At 48.4% G+C, this 21226-nt stretch overlaps 1 protein-coding gene across 3 annotated transcripts; it reads right to left on the bottom strand.

Moving 5' to 3' along the window:
* Positions 1-1752: 1752 nt before the first annotated feature.
* Positions 1753-20758, bottom strand: AGTRAP (angiotensin II receptor associated protein). 3 transcript variants are annotated; one of them, XM_042852918.2, is made up of 7 exons: positions 20626-20728; positions 18339-18457; positions 13737-13771; positions 12198-12256; positions 8154-8259; positions 5703-5901; positions 1753-2700 (listed from the first exon to the last, which is right to left on the bottom strand). In XM_042852918.2, the coding sequence occupies exons 2-7, from the start codon at positions 18451-18453 to the stop codon at positions 2591-2593; spliced, it is 624 nt and encodes a 207-aa protein (XP_042708852.1). In that variant the 5' UTR covers positions 18454-18457; positions 20626-20728; the 3' UTR covers positions 1753-2590. The 3 variants fall into 3 exon arrangements, with proteins under 3 accessions (XP_042708852.1, XP_065431082.1, XP_005292875.1); XM_065575010.1 differs by having other exon boundaries at positions 18196-18457; positions 20626-20710; XM_005292818.5 differs by lacking the exons at positions 12198-12256; positions 18339-18457 and having other exon boundaries at positions 20626-20758.
* Positions 20759-21226: the final 468 nt, after the last annotated feature.

The following is a 21226-nucleotide window of genomic DNA, read 5'->3' as shown; positions in this document are numbered from 1 at the left end:
GGTGCTGGCTCCAGAGAGCACTCACTCAGGCTGGGCTCTACTTAGGTCCTACAAAAGCTGTGCCTCTGTTTTTTAATTGCTATTATTTCTTGGCAGCAGAGTGGGAAAAATGTAAGTAACACAGCAACAAAGATAGTTGTTTTGAATCCCGAAAACTGTCCCCAGCCAAGAATGAAGAACGTAGGGCAAGTAAACATCTTAGAACCGAAACCCTGCAAATTACGGGGTGTGGGTGTATTCCACCTGGCACCTTCATTGGCACCAGATTTTTATAATTTTTCGTGGTGCCCAGAACAGTTCCAAGCAGAGTTGTCCCGTCCATAGGACTGACCAGGCAATCGCCTCAGGCCCCGCGCTTTGGGGGCCCTGCACTTCAGGGGGATTTGCGGTCTAGGGAGGCCTGGGGGGGGGGGCCTGGTGCCAGCAGCAGCAAGCAACCCAGCCTGCCGCCCTCCGCCCTGCCGGCTCCTGGCGTTGCTTGTGGGAGAGGGCGGAAGCCGGAAAGAGGTGGGGTGGGGCTTGGGGTAAGCGGTGGAATGGGGGCAGAGCAGGGGCGGGAATAGGCAGGGCTTGGGGGAAGGGGTGGAGTGGGAGCGGGGCAGGCGGGGGCCGGGGTCTCTCGCTGCTGCTGGTGCCAGGCCCCCTGCTAACCCTCCAAGCTGCCCTGGACCCCGCATCCCCCTGAAGTGTGGAGCCCCCCAAAGCAGTTGCCCCCGTCCATCCTATGGACAGGACGGCTCTTATTAACTATAAGCCCAAACACTGGGGGTGCCGGGCCCACATTCCTGAATATTGGTGGAGCTCAGGCACCACGGGCCCATATAACTCGCTGCCTATGGCTACCTTCTGTATTTGTGTCTGAGGGAATCCTGTCAGTTTAAAAAGGAGGATCTCTGGAAAATACTGGATTTTGTACACTCCTGCAGGCACAGAATAAAGCCTGCATTCAGAGCCGCAGCAGCGGTATGCGTGCTGGCATATGCTACATGTGTTCACTTTTGCTAAATCTAGTATATCTGAATACAAGGGTACTTGTGCTTATATTCAAATAAGGGGTCTCTTCTAACAGTGTTATTTAATTATTAGAGTAAATCATTAGCCAAGATTCCAGGGTTTTAGCACTAGCTCTGCCACTGATTTGCTGGGTGAGCTGGGGTAGGACTCTAGGCACGCTGCGTCCCTTTAGCAATCCATTGAATACGGTGCACCTGCCTTCCAGGGATGCTGTGATTTGTCCGTAAGCCGCAGTGATTTTCCCACAAAAGGCACTAGAAAAAATGTGAAGTCTGATGATTACTAATAACAAGAATACAAGAGATGGTTAGAGGACTTGCAGTATCTTTTAAAAATGGGATACTACTGGGTAGGGTGACGAGCTGCCCCGATTTTATAGGGACAGTCCTGATTTTGGGGGCTTTTTCTTATATAGGCACCTATTACCCCCCACTCTCTGTCCTGATTTTTCACTTGCTATCTGGTCACCCTACTACTGGGACACCCGCATGAGACAGACCTTATCTCTGTGGCAGTCCCAGAAAGACACATCATCCACTCCACCCTGATTAACTACAATGCAAACTTCCCTACAAGGTCCTGTGCTGGACTCGAACCAGTAACCGAGTGGAAATAAAAGCCTGTTCTTTCTTTTACCCCTCTCCCATGCCACTAGGCTTAATTCTAACTCATCAGGAATTTCCCACATTACAGATGAGGCAGTGGGGCGAGTGGTGTAATTTTTAACACAGAATTCTGTCAGCGTTAAGGTGCTCATTTTATTTTAGAAAAAATTTAGTTCTATTTAGATGCCAAGTGAAGGCAAAAAGTGTGTTTTAAGGCACAACATATTTACAACGCACAAGTAACAGTCATCACACAGTGTCCCTGTGGCCTTGCCACCTGCATACAAACAACAAATGAAAACCCAAGACTAGGCAGAGGGAGCATAAGAACTCATTGGCCCTGCAGGCCCACCTTCTCTCCGCCCAGCCGTGTGCAATTACTCTCAGCTAGCCTGGGCAGTTACTCGCATGAACACAACTTTATACGCGTCCACCGAACCTTACTAAAACAGGAGAGTGTCTGAACTCCAGCAGCAATCACTTGTGAGATTTATCCACGTGACCAAGGCCACCCCCACTGGCTCAGTAGACTGCTGCCCAATCAGATGAACATTTAAAAGAGCCTTTTAAGCCAGCTTCTTCATGAACATCTTGGGTAGCGAGGTGTATCGGTGATGCGGGAGCTGCAGAGAGTAGGATCTGGGAGACTACAGGGAAGGTTCTTGCCATTCTTCAGTCAATAGTGACATTGTGGGGCATGGCGTGGTAGGGTTAGACAGACCTATGGTTCTTAAACTGACTTCTCTGGGACATTCTGAACTCACTGCAGGACCCAATCCACTTACACACCTTCAGGAAGGGATGGATGCTCAAAAGGAGGAGAGTAAAATTAGATCCTCTGTTGCTTGCTCATTTTAGAGCCTACTCCAATGGGGGGGGGAAAACAGGGAGTGGTAGTTTTTAATTTGTTGCTGGGTAGGGGACATCAGTGAGATCCTGCTCTCTGTTTCCAGCAAAGGGGGGGGGCAGCCTCAGAAGGGATGTGGGGGTGGCTTGCTGTCCAGATCAGGGTACGGGCAAGGCGCATTGTGCTGATCAATCGACTGGTATGAGCTGCGATCCCGGCCCACGCTGAGGAAACCTGCATGGGGAGGAAGAGATGAAGCTTTCAGACAATGCCCGCTCAGGAAGTCACATAAACTGAATGTGCAGTCCAGCACTGCATCACATGATTTGCACCCTTGCTTTCCTTGCACCTAAGGAATTTTGTGACACATGCTACTTGTAATTACGCTCATTCAAGTAAAAGCACTCTTCCTTCCAAGGACAATGAGCACTGGGGACAGGAAGGACTCCCTCATCCAACCTCCTTGCTTAGCAAGGCACCATTTGCCAGTTGCATTACAGAGTTTTTCTGAAGCAGAAATGGTCAAGGATAGCAGAAGGGACGGACCAGCGTGCTGCTGCAGTATGGCTAATTCTAGATACCTCACTGTTGCCATTAGCTCTGAAAAATAAACACTGATGCCCCAAGGTCCTCTACAGTTACAACGGCATGTCAGGTGTTTTAATAATGGTGTAGTACAACCACACTGTAAGTGGGTCCTCCAGTCCAACTAGATTTCTCATGAAGAAGTGGCCTAACAGCGAGACAGTTCCTGGAAGGAGTACGGGTACCAGGGGCATGCATACAGTTGCACAGCTAGCTGGAGAAGGGTTGGTCCAAAGCAAAATAATTTTAATAGGGGGAGGTGAGGAGATCTAGATCCTCATTCAGACCAAGCCAGGGCTGCTTTTCGTTCATTGAGAGGTACTGCTTTTGCAGCCACGAGGCTGAGTCAAATAGCCAGACCCACAATTACTCACAGTAGAAATGCTGCTGAAATAGTTTGTTTCGGCCTGTTTGCACAGTTTCCTGTGGGAGCCAGGGGAGACGGAACCTACGCTGCAATAAATGAATACAGGGGGCACCATGTCTGGTTGGTAGAAATGAGTGAAGAGCTGAACGCATGATTCACCCATCAGTCTCTCTTCCCAATCTCTCTGAGGACCCAGTCACAAAGCAAAGTGTATCACACTCGGGCACAGTCTTAAAATACAACTATGCCCTGATTATGTTACGAACACGGTTTGCAGTGTGAAGCATCTTACAGAGCCTTGATGCAGCCTCATGGCGACGAGAGAGAGAGAGAAGCTTTTTGTCTATCTAGGCTGATCAACTGTCATGAGCTAGAAAATTATTTAAATCAATGCTAGTCACTGACACGTGTGACAGCCCCTGCTGAAAGCAGGCAGGGGGCTGGGGGAGCTGCCAAGCAACAGAGGGCTATTCTGCATGGAACGAAACTGACTAAGTAGTGACCAGGAAAACACATAAGTGGAACAATGGGGGATAGTTGCACTGCAGTGGAACAGACCCGGTGGCACGAAGGTGCCACTGGGAAAAGCGAACAGAAAGGGGTGTTTGGTGAACGTGTTACCCTCGGATCAGTGACAGACACCTTGTACCGAAAGGCTGCAGTGAAGCCAGTTTGGGCTAGTGCAGGAAACTAGTGCTACAGTTTTTATCGAGTTCGGTCGAGTGACGGAGCTGCGTAAGGCTAGAGCCGTGCAGGGCTCACTCTTGGGCTGGAAGGGACAGCCCCTAAAACCTAGAGAGGTGAAGGGAATGGCACTCATTGCTCAGCGACACCTACTCTTCCTGCTGAAAGCAAGTAGATGGGAAGTCTGGGTTACAAGCACAGCAAGTAGCTGATGGACGTGGCTTGTGCCCAAGTGCCTGGCAAGACTGCTCAGAACCCACAGGGACTGGCACCTCTGCATTCCGCTTGCAGCTTCATGAACGGCGCGGCAGGAGAGAGACTGGCAGGCATCAAAGCCGTTCCCCATTACACTAGGTGGGATGAGACTGGAATCCGACAGCTGGCATCCCCAGGTGCCCAAGCTGATCCCAGCTTCTGGATTCTACAGTGCCCCCTTCCATGGGAGGCCTTATCCTCTGTAGTAGCGCAAAAGCAGCAAAGCAAGGACCTTCTAACACCTCCCCACTTTCCTACCAGCCAGGGAGTTCAGAGCCGGGGGCGGTGGAGTGGTGCATTAGCCCAAGCCGCTCCCAAAGAGACGAGGGTGGAAAGCTGCTGTTCAAGAGGTTTTTAGGAGGCAAAAAGCAGGCTCCAAAGTGCATGGTACCCTCTGCAGGAAGGGGGGGGGGGAGGGTAGCGGCAAGGCTAGTGACTGGCACAGTCCAACAGGGCCGGAATTCACTTTGAAGCCTCCACTTGCAGGATGCCCCAAAAGAACAGCTCAGTGGGGATTTGCAAGCCAGCGAGTTCAGACTCAGGGCTTGCCCCGTACACACTGAAGAAGGTCATTTCACAGCAGCTAACACCCTCTTTTCTCTGTGGAGGTCACTGAGGAATTGTCAACTAGAGACATGTTTCACCTATCCAGGACATTGGAGACATCAACTATTCCTCACAACACACATTACCCCCCTCCCCCCGTGAAGTAGACATTAGCCCCATGTTTCAGAAGGGGAAACTGAGACACAGATTAAAACGATTTGCCCAAGGTGTCACAGCAAGGCTGGGATGAGAAGCCAGACTTTCATATCCATGCTCAATTGTCTAGGCAACGCGACCTCATATGTAAGGCATCCAACCCCCACACCTTGCCCCCATTCTCTCAACAGGCCTTCATTTCTCCCTTCTCCTCCCTCCTTCTGCCCCAGTCACAGCCAGTGGGAACAGAACTGGTCGGTGAGGAAGAAAGACACAAAGGCTTCTGCCTGGCCATGGGACACACACAGCTAAGGGAGAAGGAAGAGGAGACAGGTAGCTCAGTTACGTCGAACAAGGGGGATAGCACTGGAGTCAATACCGTCACAGGTAAAGCGGCTGTCGGACGAGGACTCCAGGTCTGCAAGGGAAAAAAGGGAGAACATAAAAAACCCACAAAGCATGAGACAAACTGGGAGCACAAGAAGGCAAGAACACAGACTGGGCAAGAGAGAGACCCACGAGAACAGGCAGAATCCAGCTGTGCATATCCCAGACCGAGAGCAGACGTGAAGGATCCAGAAGGCAGGATAAGCCCAGACTGACAACAGGAAAGGGCAGACTACCTGGATGTGTGGCCTCTTACCTAGGTTGACGACATACTCTCCCCCACGCTCCCGGTACATCTGATAGACAAAGAGGCATGACAAGGGTTTGAGGAGGAGGCTGAAGATGGCCATGCCCGAACTGAAGCGTTCCAGGTCACTTAGAGAGCTATGCCGGGGATAGAAGAGGCTGATGTTAATGATGTCCAGGAGGATTGTGATCAACAGGCCAATCAGGAACTGGAAATCAGAAACACAAGGATATTGATTGGAAATTTGATTCACCACCAAGAGCCAAACAGCCCAAGCCAATGGAAATCAGAGTCTCAGGATGTAACGCATCTCCATCCTTGAAGATCTGCACTCGCCACCGGCTTTACTTTGCCTTACCTCCAGGCCAGCATGAAATTGTAACCATGGTGGCCTCTAGCATATGGAATTCACACCCCCTTGACAGGTGTGTCACCCCCTTCCTGCTAATTTCTTAACACCTTACACTTTTCCCTGTAAAAGATGGATTTTCCTAATAGGACGACTCTTGGTCTCATATTTACAATTCTTCCTCCTCACCTGTCTCAGACCTTTTTTCCTTCTTGTTTGTATTTTCCAGGGTGAGAGAGAGATTTATTTTTAAAACACATGTAGCACTTTGAGCTCGGGGGGGTGGGGAGCAGATCAGAGTCTTCGGTGGGACTCTTTGCCAAGTCAGGCTAGTTCCAAAAACCTAGCGTTGGTATGAAATGAGATTTGACATGTCTAAGGTGGACACACATTTCATATTTGTACTGCAGTAGCACTTAGCAGTTCAGGTGGTATTGGATTTAAAAGAATACCGTATGTGAGGATTTCAATATTCCTCTAAAGTGGTTGTGGCCCTAACAGTAGCTTTGTGCTAGCACATGAGAGGCAAAGGGAAACTGAGTCACTTCTCTGCATTGTCCAAAGCTGAGTGAAACGCTGAGAGTTAACATGTAGCATTAATGGTCTATCCTAGTGCTTTTATACTGCCGCCCCTCACTGTGGTATCCAAGCTCAAGCATAGAGAGTACATTACATTCTTTTAATTTGCAGATTCAATATTCTGTGTTAATAAAATGCAAACATTTGTTGTTTAATATATTACGTTAACCAGCTACTCGCTCTTTGCAGACATTCTGTAAAGATGTATCATAGATTCTAAGGCCAGATCATCTAGTCTGACCTGTGACATAACACAGGTCATAGAACTTACCCAGAATAATTCTTGTTTGAACTAGATTCTATCTTTTGGAAAAACATCCAGGCTTGATTTAAAAAAGGTCTCTAATGGAGAACTGGTAAATTGTTCCAATGGTTAATTCCCCTCACTGTTATAATGTACGCCTTATTTCCAGTCTAAATTTGTCTAGCTTCAGCTTCCAGCCATAGGATCTTGTTAGATCTTTGTCAGATAGACCGAAGAGCCCATTATCAAATATGTATTCCCTATGTAGCTACTTATAAACTTATCAAGTCATCTCTTAATTTTCTCTTGTTAAACAGTTCCTTGAGTCTATCGCCATAAGGCAGGTTTTCTAATCCTTTAAGCATTCTCCTGGCTCCGATTTGAACTCTCTTCAATTTATTAGTCCTTCATGAACTGTGGACACCAGACTTATACACATACTTAACTTTACTGCTGTAATTCATTCCACAGACTTCAATAAGATCACTCACAATGCCTAAAGAGAAGTATGTGTGTAAGTTTTTGCAGGATTAGGGCCTAGTTAATTCAAAAAGTTAACAGTACTTTCCCTGTCCTACACTTGCCTAACTCCCCCTGCCAATTTTTGTGGCTTCACAATCAAATTTCCTATTTTAAAAAAACATTTATTTCCCTTATCATCTGAAAGGCCTATACAAATGGGAGGGAACAACAGGACAAACTGCATATCAAGGGGAAACACAGAAACTGACCAGACAAAATGCTGTCAGATACACAAAACTTAAAAAGGAGAACATATTCTCTCCAATATATTTTAGTTATAGTCATCTTAGGTCTTACTTCTACCAGTAGTAGGCAAGAAGTTGAGAGACTGATTTTTTTTAATTAGAACGTGTCCCTTTCAAAGAGGCAGTCCAATTTATTTCTACAAACACGCTGAACACTGTGGTTTGTTTTAAACCGGTGCGGGTGGCGTCGGCAGCGTCTTTTCTGTCACGAGTTTAACACGATGCAAGGTTAAGGAGTTCCTCCAGTAAAGGCCACGAGTGCCCAGCACCCAGCGGATCCCATTAGGAACAATGGGTGCTGAGTACATTTGACCTTCAGGTAAGTGCCTAAACGAGAGCTGAGCTATTCTGAAAATCTGGCCGCTTGAGAGTCGGAAGTGCCCTTTTCAATTCCGAGCACAGTTGAAAAGTGGAATAGACGCTCAGGAATTTTTGCTACTCTCTCCTTAAAAGCAGGGACGTCTTCCCCACAACACCCTCTTACAGAGCCCGTTCGGGAAGGTGCCTGCCCCCAGACTTACCATGATTATTGCATCGATGGAATCCCTCTGAGCAATTGCCCAGACCCCCACAGCCAGGACGGTGAAGTTTCCCCACACGTAGGAGTTCGGAAGCTCCAAGCATCCCCTGGCGAACAAGGCACAAAAAAACCATTCAGAACATGTCTGGCGTGACGAGTGTGATCTTAACCACTGGAACTCAACCCCCTTAGATCTGTGGGATGCAAGATTTCGATACGGAATGCTAGATCTGTTCCAGCAATATGCCGGGTTTTCCCCTGCACGTAAGACTCCGGGGTTATCCTCATAACTGATTCCAGCAATATGAAGAGATTACTTCCCCATCCCTAGAACTCTGCATATATAGGAATTAGAGACTTTCTGGATCAACCATGGGTAAGAGCCAGGAATTACTACTACAAGATCTCCCCATTTGCTACTATAGGGTCTCTGCACCAACACCCGCAAGAAGCCGATTCCCCTGCAGTCTCAGTTAACCTTTCCCAGAGTTATATCTATCATCCTAACATCAGCTATGAGGCCAATTAAGCCCAAGCATTTACTACAGCACATGCACGCAATTCGCACAATCAAATCCCCTCCAAACAAAGGGTTAGGATTTTTTTCTTTAGGGTCTCTTGACGTTTGTTCAGAACACTGTTTCCAGCTGGCCTTCATTGCAGATATAGATTTACCTCCACCCTGTTATGGAGATTTATTTACACCTAAAAATCTAATCACATAAGCACGCTTGGCAGAATTCATTTTTTTAATAATTTCAACAGCTAATATCAATGTTTATTTTTAAGCTTTTTTCAGTTTTATCCATTTAAATTCCCACTGTCGCAGGAAATTATGGAGGGAGTCGGACTAATGATTTAATGACAGAAGTTGAGATTCAAAAAGTTAAGCGGTATAACTGTTAAAACACAAATTGTCAATATCATACGTCAACATTTTAGCCTTCAATCAAACTCTAAAGTTCTCAAGCAGCCTTTTTCGTACTTTGCCTATGCGTAAATTTATATTTTCAATAGAAAGATTTGTTCCTTAATTTGTGTGTGTACGGTGAAATCAATGTTTATTGACGTTTACGGATAAAAATCTAACGCTTCCAAGCCTACACAAAAATAAAAGTTACAGACAACAGTTAGGCTAATGGTTTGATTCAGGAGGACGTCAGTTGAGACTGCAAGCCGCATGGGGCAGAGACCATCTCTGGCAAGGTGCGGGTACCGTACCTACTGCAACGGAGCCCAGACCTTGTTTGGTACTGTCAGTTTCAGGGTAACTGCACCTGTATCCCCACCTTCATGGTCCACTCCAGGACTGCCCAGTCAGGTCACCAGCCATCACCTGTCTCTGGACAGAGAGCCTTGTCCCATTCCTTTCTGACTAGGGGATTTTAAGTCTGCACAGCTCCCTGCCTTACCCTGTGATATCCTCAGCAAGCCAGATTGCCTAACCCCTATGCATTGCTCCCTCCCCAAGGGCTATGAACAGTGTGTTGCCAGCACTTACAAGTTATCACACAGCTCTTTCAAACAAGCACGTTTATTCTTAGGGTAAAAGCATCATAGAGAAAACATAATGAAAACAATAAACAGGCTTAAGCACACACGCAAAACATACCAGGAGTCACCCAGCAGTCTAATGGGGCCCTAGAGGAGGCCAATGTCTTTCCAGTCCTTCTGCAAGGGTGGGGGTCCCACCATGGACAGAGGGTTCTGTCCATTTGCTGGATCAGAAGGAAGACCCCGAGTCAGTTGAAACTCCGCCTTTTTATGCCAAAAGTCCTTTCTTGGTCTGTTGGTCTCTGAAAAATCCAGTTTGACCCAGCGTATACAAGCCTCCCTCTGGATGGTACTGCTCTGGAGGGGTTTACAAAGTAAGTGATTCACCATAATCGCCCCCTGCTGCTTTTGTTTCCTGGAGGAATGCTGGTAACCCTCCCCCTGGAATTGCGTACGATCTCTGGGCCACATGGATACATAAATAGGCTTGAAAAGGTTTGATTTGTATTGGTAAATGTTTATAAACATTGATTTCACTACACACGCGTGCAAACACACACACGCACACACACACACACACACACACACCAGCAAAAAATATTTCCATCAATGATAATCAAAACGTACAGCTAGGCAAAGGAAGAACAATGCTGCTTGAGAACTTACTCGAGTTTGATTTAAGGATATCGACTTTGTATATTTTGACATGCGACGTTGATAGCTTGTGTTTTAACAGTGATAAAGCTTTCTGAATTGCAATGTCTACCGCCATTGAATAATTATTACCGGACTCCCTTCATTGTCTGATATCCCCCGTAATTTCCCACAACTGTGGGCATTTAAACCGATAAAATCTAACAAAAAAAATGCTTCAAATAATCGACATTGCCCATTGAAATGATCAAATGATAAAAATTGAATTCTGCCAAGCCTATACATAAGCCATTCATAAATTTAATACAATGGGCCCCACAGAAACTCTCTGTGACAGGGACCTTTAAGCACTGCTGCAGTGTAAATCAAATAATTGACAGCTTCTTACATTCATTATGCACCTTTAATGCTGACGGATTCCAAAGTGCTTTAACAGCCCCACTCTCTCTCTCTCCTATACAGATAGTGTGATCTTCACCCATCACTGAAACGCAGCCACCTCCATGGGGAAATGACAGCTGTTTAGCAGCCCATAACAGCATGAAGGAAGTTTAGAACAAGAAGTGAAGGATATTATAGTCAATTAAAGCTACAGGGGTCATAGATGGGATGTAATGCAGTATGCACTGCAAAACTCAGCTTTTTCCAGCAAGCCTCTTCCTAAGAAAGTGGCTAGTGGAACTGGCCCCAGCGATCTTGGTTTGATTCTTCTTGAGTAGCATCTTAAATCTAAAAGGTGGCAGACTGGCAGGGAGTTCGGTTCAGCCATCCCGAGCAATCTTCTGCTACTTCATACTGATATAATTCGTATCTAGATACCACGACAAAGAATGCCTCAGAGATGCATTAATACACATGCAAGGGAATTTGGGCAGGACAGCTGAGTTAATCTTGCTTGTGCTAACCATGACAAGAGATTTTTAAATGGACAAGGTGGTCAAGAAAGGATGATTCCACGGTGAGGGACCAGCCTAAGAGATCTGGGTTCAAATCCCTGCTCTGCCGTGGACTCCCTGTGTGACCCTGGGCAAGTCATTAGCCTCTTGGTGCCTCAGTTCCCCACCCGTGAAATGAGGGCTAATAGCACTGCCCTACCTCACATGGGGGTTATAAAGACTGGCAGGTATTCAGATACTACAGTGATGAGGGCCTATAATGGGGTATACTGGCCCTTTCAGAGTAGAGGGGGCCAAAAGACCCTGTTCCAAGAAGCTGGAATGAGCAAAGGCTCAGAAAAAGCTCAGGAAGAGAGGACGCGATCCCAGGGAATTAGGAGTTTGATGGGAGGAAAAGGAACAGTGTCTTGGGGTTTAAGGGCCCGGGATCAGGAGCCCTGTAGTGTAGGATGGGTCAGGACTCCACTCTCTTCCAGCCAATCAGGAGGAGCTTTCTTGAGGCAGGTAGTATATAAGCAGCCTTCTTCCTCAATACAGGGGAGATGCTGGCAAGAGAAGGAAGCCACAACCAGAAGGCTAAACTCCAGGGAGAGACAGCAATGAGAGGCAAGTCTGCGAAGAGCCGGCTGTGGCAAGGGACGAGCTGTGTGTGGACGGCGGAAGAGCCAGAGCTAAGCGTGAACCGTTGAATTGTGGTGATGGGACTCTACTGGTGGAACTGCTGGAGGTCATTAACGCAGCCCCAAGTGGAGGGCGGCAGGACTTACAAGAAAGGCTGTGGAGAGGTTAGGAGAGCAGAGCAGAGGGAGGCCACTGCATAGGGAATTCTAGCCACAAGGGACTGCTCAGGAGGTGGCAGCCCTCTTGCAAGGCCATGTAAGTAGGTAGGAGAAAGACAGGAAGCCCTGGGCCTGATTTCCACCTCATTCTCTTGAAGCCGACAGAGCAACACCGATTTACACCAGACGAGCGTTAAGTTCCGTGTGGTTTGTCATTTTTACCTTGTGTCTGAAAGACAGCACCCCCAGCGGCAAGGTACCCCCAGCACCACGCTGGAGCGCTAGCCAGGACCAAGACAGAGAGAAGAGTCATCAGCGAGTCATTCGGAGACACATTTCATTGGCTTTTGCCTTATGCTGCCACCCAAACAGGACCCAGCTCCGCTTGTGAAAAAGGTCATGGGGCAGGGGCATGATTTAAGAGAGAAGCCACCCCAGGTTCACACCAACGCCACTATGCTGTGCTTATATTATAGTCAGGCAGAGAAGAATGCTGTGCGGAGAGTGCTCCCCCAACACTAAAACAGCAGTGTGACATTTTCGACATGAACTGTGACCGTATAGATCATTGTTGCAACCAAGATCCTATAGTTGCACCAAATCTTGTACAAAGGCGGTTAAGTAAGGTGTCTACAGAAAGATTGTAATTTGCTGATTATGATTATGCTGTCTGTATGTGTGTATCATATTTGCATCTGAAGTTATGAATACTGGCTATGTACTTGTAGCTCAATGTGTTTTAATTCTAAGTAGCCTCAGTGAAGCATTTGGTCAGCTTCTTGAGAAAGAACTATTCTCAATAAGTGCCCAATCAAGAAACACTTAACTGACAATGGACTTTGGGAGACGCCAATCCATATCTGAGCTTTCCTGGGAACGTTCAAACTAACATGTAAACAATGGCATCGGCCTGTAAAAAGTTGACTCATTCATGGACATGTGACTTGCCCAGGTGGCTACAAACTCCATCTTGTTGCTGTGATTTTGCACAGAAGAACAAAGGGGTTTCCGCCCACAAGAGAGAGGGAATATAAAAGGCCCTGGAAGCCCCTCCATTTTGTCTTTAGCTGGCTCAAGAGATGGTCTCTCCACCCCAAAGAAATGCCTGAAAGAAACTGGAACAAAGGACAGTAACTACGGGGGTGTGAGTGATTGCTGGACCCAGGCCATAACCTACAATGTTGATCTCAAAAGGATTGGGCCCAGACTAGGAAGGAGTCTAGTCTGTGAAAGAAGTCTATTGGAACATAGCTAAGGGTGAGATTTCATCTGTAATCAGTTTCTGAAATTTACTAGGCTTAGACTTGCGTGTTTTGCTTTATTTTACTTGGTGACTTACTTTGTTCTATCTCTTATTACTTGGACCACTTAAATCCTACTTGTTATACTTAATAAAATCATGTCTGTTTAGTAATTAACCCAGAGTAAATAATTAAAACCCAGGGGAGCAAACAGCTGGGCATATCTATCAGTGTTATAGGGGGCAGACAATTTATGAGTTTACCCTGTATAAACTTTATACAGAGTAAAACGGATGTATTTGGGGTTTAGAAAGACTGGGTACTGGAAAAGTCCCAGTTAACTGAGAAACGGGAGTGGAGGGAAGCCTTTTCTGGCAGAAGGGTTTGTTCTCAGTGGGATCCCAGCACATCTAGTGACAGTCTTGAGGGAGCTCCTGCGACCCAACCCATCACGAGCTGACTCTCAGTCCTCAAGAACCCCCTCTTCTCACCAGGTCCGAGCAGCGTACAAATGACTCACCATGTCGTGAGCAGCCAGTGCACCAGAACGATTGCCTGCAGGAGAGCAGAGAGAAGACAGGTCAGACAGTCTGAGAAACGGGGGAGAACTGGCGTGAAATGGTACTTACTGGCTTCAAAGGGCAAGGAAAGCAAAGAGTGCCAGCCAGGCCACCAGTTCAAAGAGCTGGTTTGCAGCTGCAGAATGGACACTGCCATTTCCCTTGGCCTCTGCTGCTGGGCTTTTTTCGATCTGGTCGCAGTTTGTTACTGTTCTTGCCTCTTTGAGCAGGTTATTCAGGGCCCGGTTAGGATTTTTAAATGGGTTATTGATTTTGGAACCAGAAAACGGTTTGACTAGAAAGCCTGGCACTTGATTAGCACATTTAAAACGCCACCAAATAGGTGTTCCTGCCCTGGGGCCCCAGCTCCCATTGCAAGGCCATTTTGTATCAGCCCTCAGCTGAAGTCCCTGCCTGCTGGCGCAGAGGGTTTAATACGCTTTCTCCCTTCCCCTCCTGCCATTCTGTTCAGCGGCGGCGCTCAGCCCCAGCGAAACCTTGCCAGGTCTGAAGACGGAAACTGTGACATTCAGCCTCCCAGATGCCTGCTAAAAAAATCCAGGGCCAATCCTGCAAGGTGCTGAATTCCCTCCACTCTCACTGAAGTCAATGGGAATAGAACAATCAGATCCCAACTCCTTGCATGGCAGTGACATTCCAGGCACTGTCACAATACAAATATTTACCTGAAGGGCTCTGACCATTGTGTTTAATTAGGCAAATGGGAGAAGCTAGGGGCTTACAACAAAGCAAATGAGCAGCACAAGCATTCTCTTCCTGGTGGTTTTCTGTAACCAAGGAGACACTCTTATTCTCCATGCATTGCAGGATATTTTCTCTCCATTTGTGTTTAATTTGATTTACAGCTGGGAAAGGTGCACTGGGCCTCCTCTGTGAACTTCCACCAACTGTTTTGAGCTTCGCTCTTTCTGACTGAACAGCAGCATGAACAATGACACACTGAACCTGCTGAGTCCAAACAATTTGTGCTCCGTTACTGCTCCCTAAGACACGTTTGGCCTGCAGAGAAATACAGGACGCATGTTCCATTGGTACAAGGTGTGGGTGGGACTCTCTCTAAAACATGACGAGCCTTGATGTGGAACCACAGGGGAAAAAAATCAAAGATGCAATCAATTAGCTCATATTGACTGCAACACTTGGTTCCAGATCTCCTTTCAAAGTTTTCAGTCACTAAAGATATCGTATGAGAGAGGTGCTTCATGAAAATTACATCAACACCAACACGCTTCATCATTTAGGGCCCCGTGGCAATACCTTTACTTATGCAAAGAAATCAGTGGGATTTCTCAACGGGTGTCAGTGGGTCTCTATCCAGCCCTTACAGTCCACATGCATTACACTCAAATTTAGGAACGGTTTTGGCATGTCTAGCTATTGTAGGGATTGGGCACAGAACTGTTCTTATCTCATTGCATTTACTGAGCCATCTAATATGTAGCGCATACACTAAAGTGTCATTTTTTGTTCACAGGAGCACCTAGAGGCCTCAAGGATCAGCCTTGTGCTAGACACCACATAAACACAATAAAGGACCATCCTTTCCTCAGAGAACAAGAGACAGGACGGAAAAAGGAAGTCGTAGCATTACTACCTTACAAACGGAAGTACAGAGAGGTGAAGTGACTTGCCCACGGTCACAGAGATAGGCTGTGGCAGAGCTGGGAACTGAATCCAGGGTCATTATTTATCTGTATTACTGTAGCACCTAAGAGCCCCAGTCAGGGACCAGGACTATGGTGCTAGGGGCTGTGCAAACACAGGACAAACTGACAGCTCTGAGACACTATTGGTCTCTTCTGGATCTCAGCACAGTGCCTCGATCATAAGACCTCTCCTCCACTCTCTAGTTTAACACAAAGACTGTTGCTTTTAAAAATGGGAATAACCAATAAAGCTGCAACACAAACAAGCAAAAACCAGGAAATTCAAAATGAAGAGCGGCCCCTCATCCTTAACTTACCCCGTTCTGCCTAGATATCACAGCGCGTACAGCTTAAGATGCCATATTATAGATGCAATACCTTGGCATAGATGCAATACCTTGGCATAGCTGGAACTAAGCACTAACGCTGGGTAGGCTGGATTTTGTCACAACATCAAAAGCCATTTAAACAGATTTTGAATATTGATTTTTATTTCAGTTGTTCATGAAAAGCGACAAAATGCTGCTTCTCCCCCATTTCACCCTGGAGACCAAACGGAAGCTGCTAATCAGTAAAATACAGGATGTGCCTGTATAAAAAGGAGAAATGCAAATAGTATTTACTCAAGAGACTATCGCAATATCAGAGCAGTTCTTAATTATGGAAAATTTAATTGCACGTTACATACTCACTAGACCCCCTGAAGCCTCACCATTTAACATAATTAGGTAGTTTCTCCCCCCCTCCCCATAAAGCTGTCTGTTCCAATATTGAAGTTATTAAATGAGGAGGCATGCTTAGCCACACAGATGAGGGAGGGAGGGTCAGAACCTTGCTATTCCAGGACTGACAGTTTTAGGGGATTGGCAACGCGATATGGGGCCTTTTCCTTCCTGGTTACTAGGCTTGGCTGGTAGTGACAAGATATCCTTCTCTGACAGCTGTGAGGTTAGTTGTGGTCTCAGTCCAGTTCAGAGAGGCATCTTAAATCAATATGGTGCCAGAACTACACTTCTTCTAATGGTATCTTTGCCTATGCCAAATTACACAAGTCACTTTGCAGGCCAGCTCTTACAGGGGTATGTGGGAAGGATTAATTCCCTTCTTTTTGCTCAAGGATTTAATCCCGGATGGCTGAAATTTCTTCTTCTAAGGAAACAAACTCCATTATTAAGCATCAGTCTAGAAGTGACAGAGACGTTAAAGGCAGAAAGGTTTTTGAATGAGCCCTTATACCCACGCTTCCCTTTTAAAGGCTTCCAGGCTGAATGGAAGGATGGTCGCTCGGTTAAAGACTCTAACTGGAAACTCAGGAGATCTGGGGTCAATCCCTAGCTCTGCCACCAATTGCCTGTGTGTGACCTTGGGCAAGTCACTCGATCAGGTCCCAACATGAGAAGTGGGGATAATATTTCCTTCCTCCCACCCTCGGTCTGTCTTGTCTATTTAGATGGTAAGCTCTTTGGGGCAGGGATTTCTCTCGTTATATATTTGTTCGGCTCCTGCCACAATAAGACCTTTAGGAGCTACTGTAATACGATAAGGATCCACAACACTACAGGCAGGTTCAACAGAGACAACAAGGGTGAATAGATACAGGGAACTCTGGTCATCCTCCCACCAGAGTCTTGATGGATACACTAGAAGGGCAGCACCCGGGGGAAGCTCCTGCAGCACGTACTCTGAAGTTAAACAGATATCAGTTTATATTGCTGTCTCTCTGCTTGTTTTCACAAGTCACTTAGGGATGCTAGAACAATTTGTATACTGGAGATGCTAAGAGCCATTGAAGTGCACTATAAACCCTGTATATGATGGAAACCACTTCAAGCCAGGGGGTGCTACAGCACCCCCCACACTTCTAGTTCCAGCGCCAATGAAGTCACTTAAGGAAAAAAACCCATCAAGATAATTCCCAGGGCCCTTGCTTCCCCAGGGGGACTAGTTGAGCCAAACTTTAAAGAAACAAATTTAATTCAAAACAGCTTTCCCCCCGTCCATTGTACAACAGATATTTAGTGCATGTTTTTTTTACTATCTTAATTAGAGGTCCTTGTTTCTCACTATTATGCTTTGTGTTTGTGGGGCTCAGACTAGGGCCGGCTCCAGGCACCAGCCCACCAAGCTTGGGGCGGCACCTGGAGGGGGGCGGCGCGGTGCGGCGCTCTGGCCACCAGGGAGAGCGGAGCCCTGGCCGGGAAGAGCGGAGCCCCGGCCGGGCACTCCACCCTCCTCCAAGGGCTCCGGCTGCCCTCCCCCCCGGCACCCTCCCCCCGGCCGCCAGGGAGAGTGGAGCCCCGGCCAGGGCTCGCCGCCCTCCCCCCGGCGCTCTGACCGCCGGGGAGAGCGGAGCCCCGGCCGGGCACTCCGCCCTCCTCCCAGGGCTCTGGCCGCCCTCCCCCCGGCCGCCGGGGAGAGCAGAGCCCTGGCCGGGGCTCACCGCCCTCCCCCCGGGGCTCCGGCCACCCTCCCCCCCCGCGCCCTCCCCTGCTGCGTGGAGGGACGGGGGGGCGGCCAGAGGCTTTTTTGCCTGGGGCGGCAAAAAAGCCAGAGCCAGCCCTGGCTCAGACAATAAAGTTAAGATTTTAAAAACATGGACTAGAGCAAGATCTTTCAAGTGTTACCCGGCGCCAGAAATTCTCAAACAGCCCTGATTATCCATAGTAAAAGTCACCCAGAATTCAGTGTTCTAAAAACACCAGAATGTGCAAACTTCATGATCAGCGCTTGAAAACAGGATTTCCTTACTTACCTCTAGCAAGTGAAAAAAGCTTTCCTTGCAGAGGGCAGTGGGAAGCCACGAATCAGTAAAATCTAAACTTTCATTTTAACATGCCACATAAAAGTGTCTAGACTTTATGGTTGTGAACCCAGCCTTCTGGATGCAAACTTAACCAGTGGTGTTTTCCCAAGGCTGCAGACTGACCGCTCCAGTGCTGGTCCTCCTAACTTCCTCAAGCTTCAGCCAAGTAAAATTAACAAGACTCTGGTTAATTTCACAGCTATTCATAACCCTGCAGACAGCAACAAAAATGACAAGATCCGTATCAATTTCATTCCTGCTACAACTTGGGCAAAACTATCAGAAGCTGAGGAAGGGCTTGAAGATATTTATGCAGAACAGGATACACCCCTCCCCCCCAAAAAAAACGGAGGATAGGGAAAGAGAAACTAGTCTTCGACACCCCCTAACAGCCAGGGAGCTCCGAGGAGAAAGGCTCTGCTCTCTTACAGCAGTGAAAATGTGCAGAAGGCCTCAGATTCATCAGACAGCCAAGTCAAACACCAGTTCAAAGAGTTCCTGGGCAGAGTCCAAGGACTCACCCCCCGCGGAAGAATTCTAGCTTCCTCCCCTTTCCCAGCAGCTGGGATTTCTCCAAGAGGGACGAGCTTCTCACTAAGGTGTTGACTCTGATCCATATTGGGAGAGGCCACTCATGGGAATCTGTCTCTGGCCACTAGCTATCCAGTAAAGGTTTCAAGCCCTGCAGATTAGAAACAATGCTCTACACATTTAAAAAAAAAAACATAGCCATTTTCAGCTATACAGAAACTGTCAGGATATTTGGCTCACTTCCTAAAATGCTCTGCTCAACAGCAGCCAAGCCTATTCTGACTCTGAAAACTTGTGCAGAATTTTATCCTGGATCAAGTGTCGGCAGCTAGAAAACACGGTTAATTAACCAGTTGTCACTGCTGCAGTCTTCTTGCCCCCAGAACTTGCCCTGTAGTTAAAGGGAGCTTTGGGTACATCAGAAATGCATAACAGGGTTAATAACTAACTGGGTTAATGTTGCAAGAAGGAAACTTAGTTATAAATACTCCCTCCTTCCTTGTAGGAAACGTGCATATTTTCTGATGATTGGCACAACAAGCCCCTGTCCTGGGTGGCACAAATACATGACAGGAATGTAACAGAATTTAAGGAACTTCTTTGCACTCTCTCCAAAGCCAATTGGCACATGCGCTGTTAGGACAGAGTCCTAACCCAGTTTCTCACCCCAGCACCACATCTGGCCTCCTAGCTTCTGGTGGGAACAGGTCAAATTAGAAGCACCACCAGTTGTAGCCAGGGGAGATTCTTGCAAAGGTTTGACGACAAAAACAGACTGAGCAAGAAAGCCAGCACCCATCCCCCAAGATCACAGCTCCCTCCTGAGCCACAGAAAAATTTGCTCCTCTGAGGGGAGAATGAGTCACTATCTTTGATAAAGCCAACGTCCAATGTCAGCGAGAGAGTGACAAGTCACGCTGCACTGTGTGAATGCAGCTCTCCCTGGAGTGCACAGCCAGGGGCATGTTTCCAGGGCAGCCTACAGCAGAGGGAGAATTTTGACCCTTGTTTGGGTAAATGCCTGGTCAAGAGTCATGGGACCTTTACAGGGAGAAGCTTATGCTCTAATAAATTTGTTAGTCTCTAAGGTGCCACAAGTACTCATGTTCTTCTTTTTTCAAAATAAAAGCCACCCTCCTGTCTAAAGTGTCCTCATCTATGGGGTTAGAGGGTAGTGCCTGGGGGCATGTCTACACTGCACTGTAAACCCGGGTCTGTGGGACCTGGGCTTGTGGGTTTGAGCATCCACACTGCCCTGGAAACATGGGCTTAATAGCTACTGGCCACAGGGGGTCTCGCAGCCCTACTGTGCAACACAGACCTGCTGGCTTGGGTCTTCAGCTTGAGCTACGTCTACATTTTAAAAAATGACAAGGGTTTGGACCCAAGTTACAGGGTGACCCAGGCTCTGACCCACTTCCCTAGCAGCGTCCTTAGGCACAGGGGTCCTGAGTGCTTGGGGCCTGGAGTCAGACTGATTTGTGTGGACAAAATGCGGGGGGGGGGGGGGGGGGGCAGGCGGGGTTGGGCTCAGGGCTGTGCAGCGGTACCCCTGGACTGCAGAGGCCAAGTGGGCTTAGTCCTTTCCCCCACACCGCTCAGAGGGTGCCCTGTGCCCGTGGGACAGCCCCGCTGCCTCCCCCGTTGTTCGCGTGGGCTCAGGAGCAGGGGGAGGGTTACGCTAACCGGGTGCTCGGCGCTGCACGGAGACCCCCGGCACGCGCCTGGGAGCGGCGCGGGGGGGGGGGGGGGCTCAACCTCCGCAGCTTCCCGGGGGATCCATCTTCCGGCGCCACCCCCACGCGGCGCTGAGCCGCAGCCCCTCAGGTGTCCCCCCCGCCCAGGTACCTTGAGGTTCACAGCGGGCACCTCCATGCTCGCGGGACGCCTGCCCCGGCCGCTTCCAAACTTTCCGCGGCCCCGCCCTGCACCCGTGACTGTGGGGGCAGCGCCTCACGTGGGGCCGGCGGGGAGGGGCCGGGCGCTGCTGGGCTGGCTTAGCACCGGGGGGAGCCCCGTGCCCTGCTCTGCCTGCAGCTGGGACGGTCAGGGGCTCCCCGGGGCTAGCCCCTGTCGGGGACTGCACAGAGCCGCCGCCCAGCCCGAGATCGGTCACCCCACCCCTCAAGAGGGAGAATGAAACCCCCTCCCCAAGAGGGGAGGAACCCCGGCCAGAGGGGAGCAGGGAATGTGGGGCAATGACCCAGGGACCCCAGGTGGACAGAGTGGGGCTGGACAGAGGCAGTGGTGAGGCTGGGCAGTGGGGCTGGGGGCCCAGTTGCCCCAGGGACTGTGGTAAGGAAGGATGCCACGGCCCGCTGCCCACCAGCCCCGTGCACATCAGATGCTGTTCAATATTCCAAGGTGACCTTTGGGATCCGGGCAGGTAGCGCACCCCCACCCACTTCGCATGGCTGCTCCCGTCCTTCTTGGCTTGCAAATCAAACGT

The sequence above is a fragment of the Chrysemys picta genome, chromosome 21 (assembly GCF_011386835.1).
Source record: "Chrysemys picta bellii isolate R12L10 chromosome 21, ASM1138683v2, whole genome shotgun sequence".
NCBI classification, from domain to species: Eukaryota; Metazoa; Chordata; order Testudines; family Emydidae; genus Chrysemys; species Chrysemys picta.
This window is presented reverse-complemented; position numbering and strand designations above follow the sequence as displayed.

Bases quoted from the DNA above. Each gene is read 5' to 3' on its own strand.
- AGTRAP (XM_042852918.2), bottom strand. From the start codon at position 18,453: ATGAATAGCTGTGAAATTAACCAGAGTCTTGTTAATTTTACTTGGCTG. The intron at 13,772-18,338 runs GTTAAGTTTGCA...GCTCTCCTGCAG, and splicing joins GCCTTGGGAAAACACCACTG to GCAATCGTTCTGGTGCACTG. The intron at 2,701-5,702 runs GTAAGAGGCCAC...CTCCCCATGCAG, and splicing joins AGAGTATGTCGTCAACCTAG to GTTTCCTCAGCGTGGGCCGG.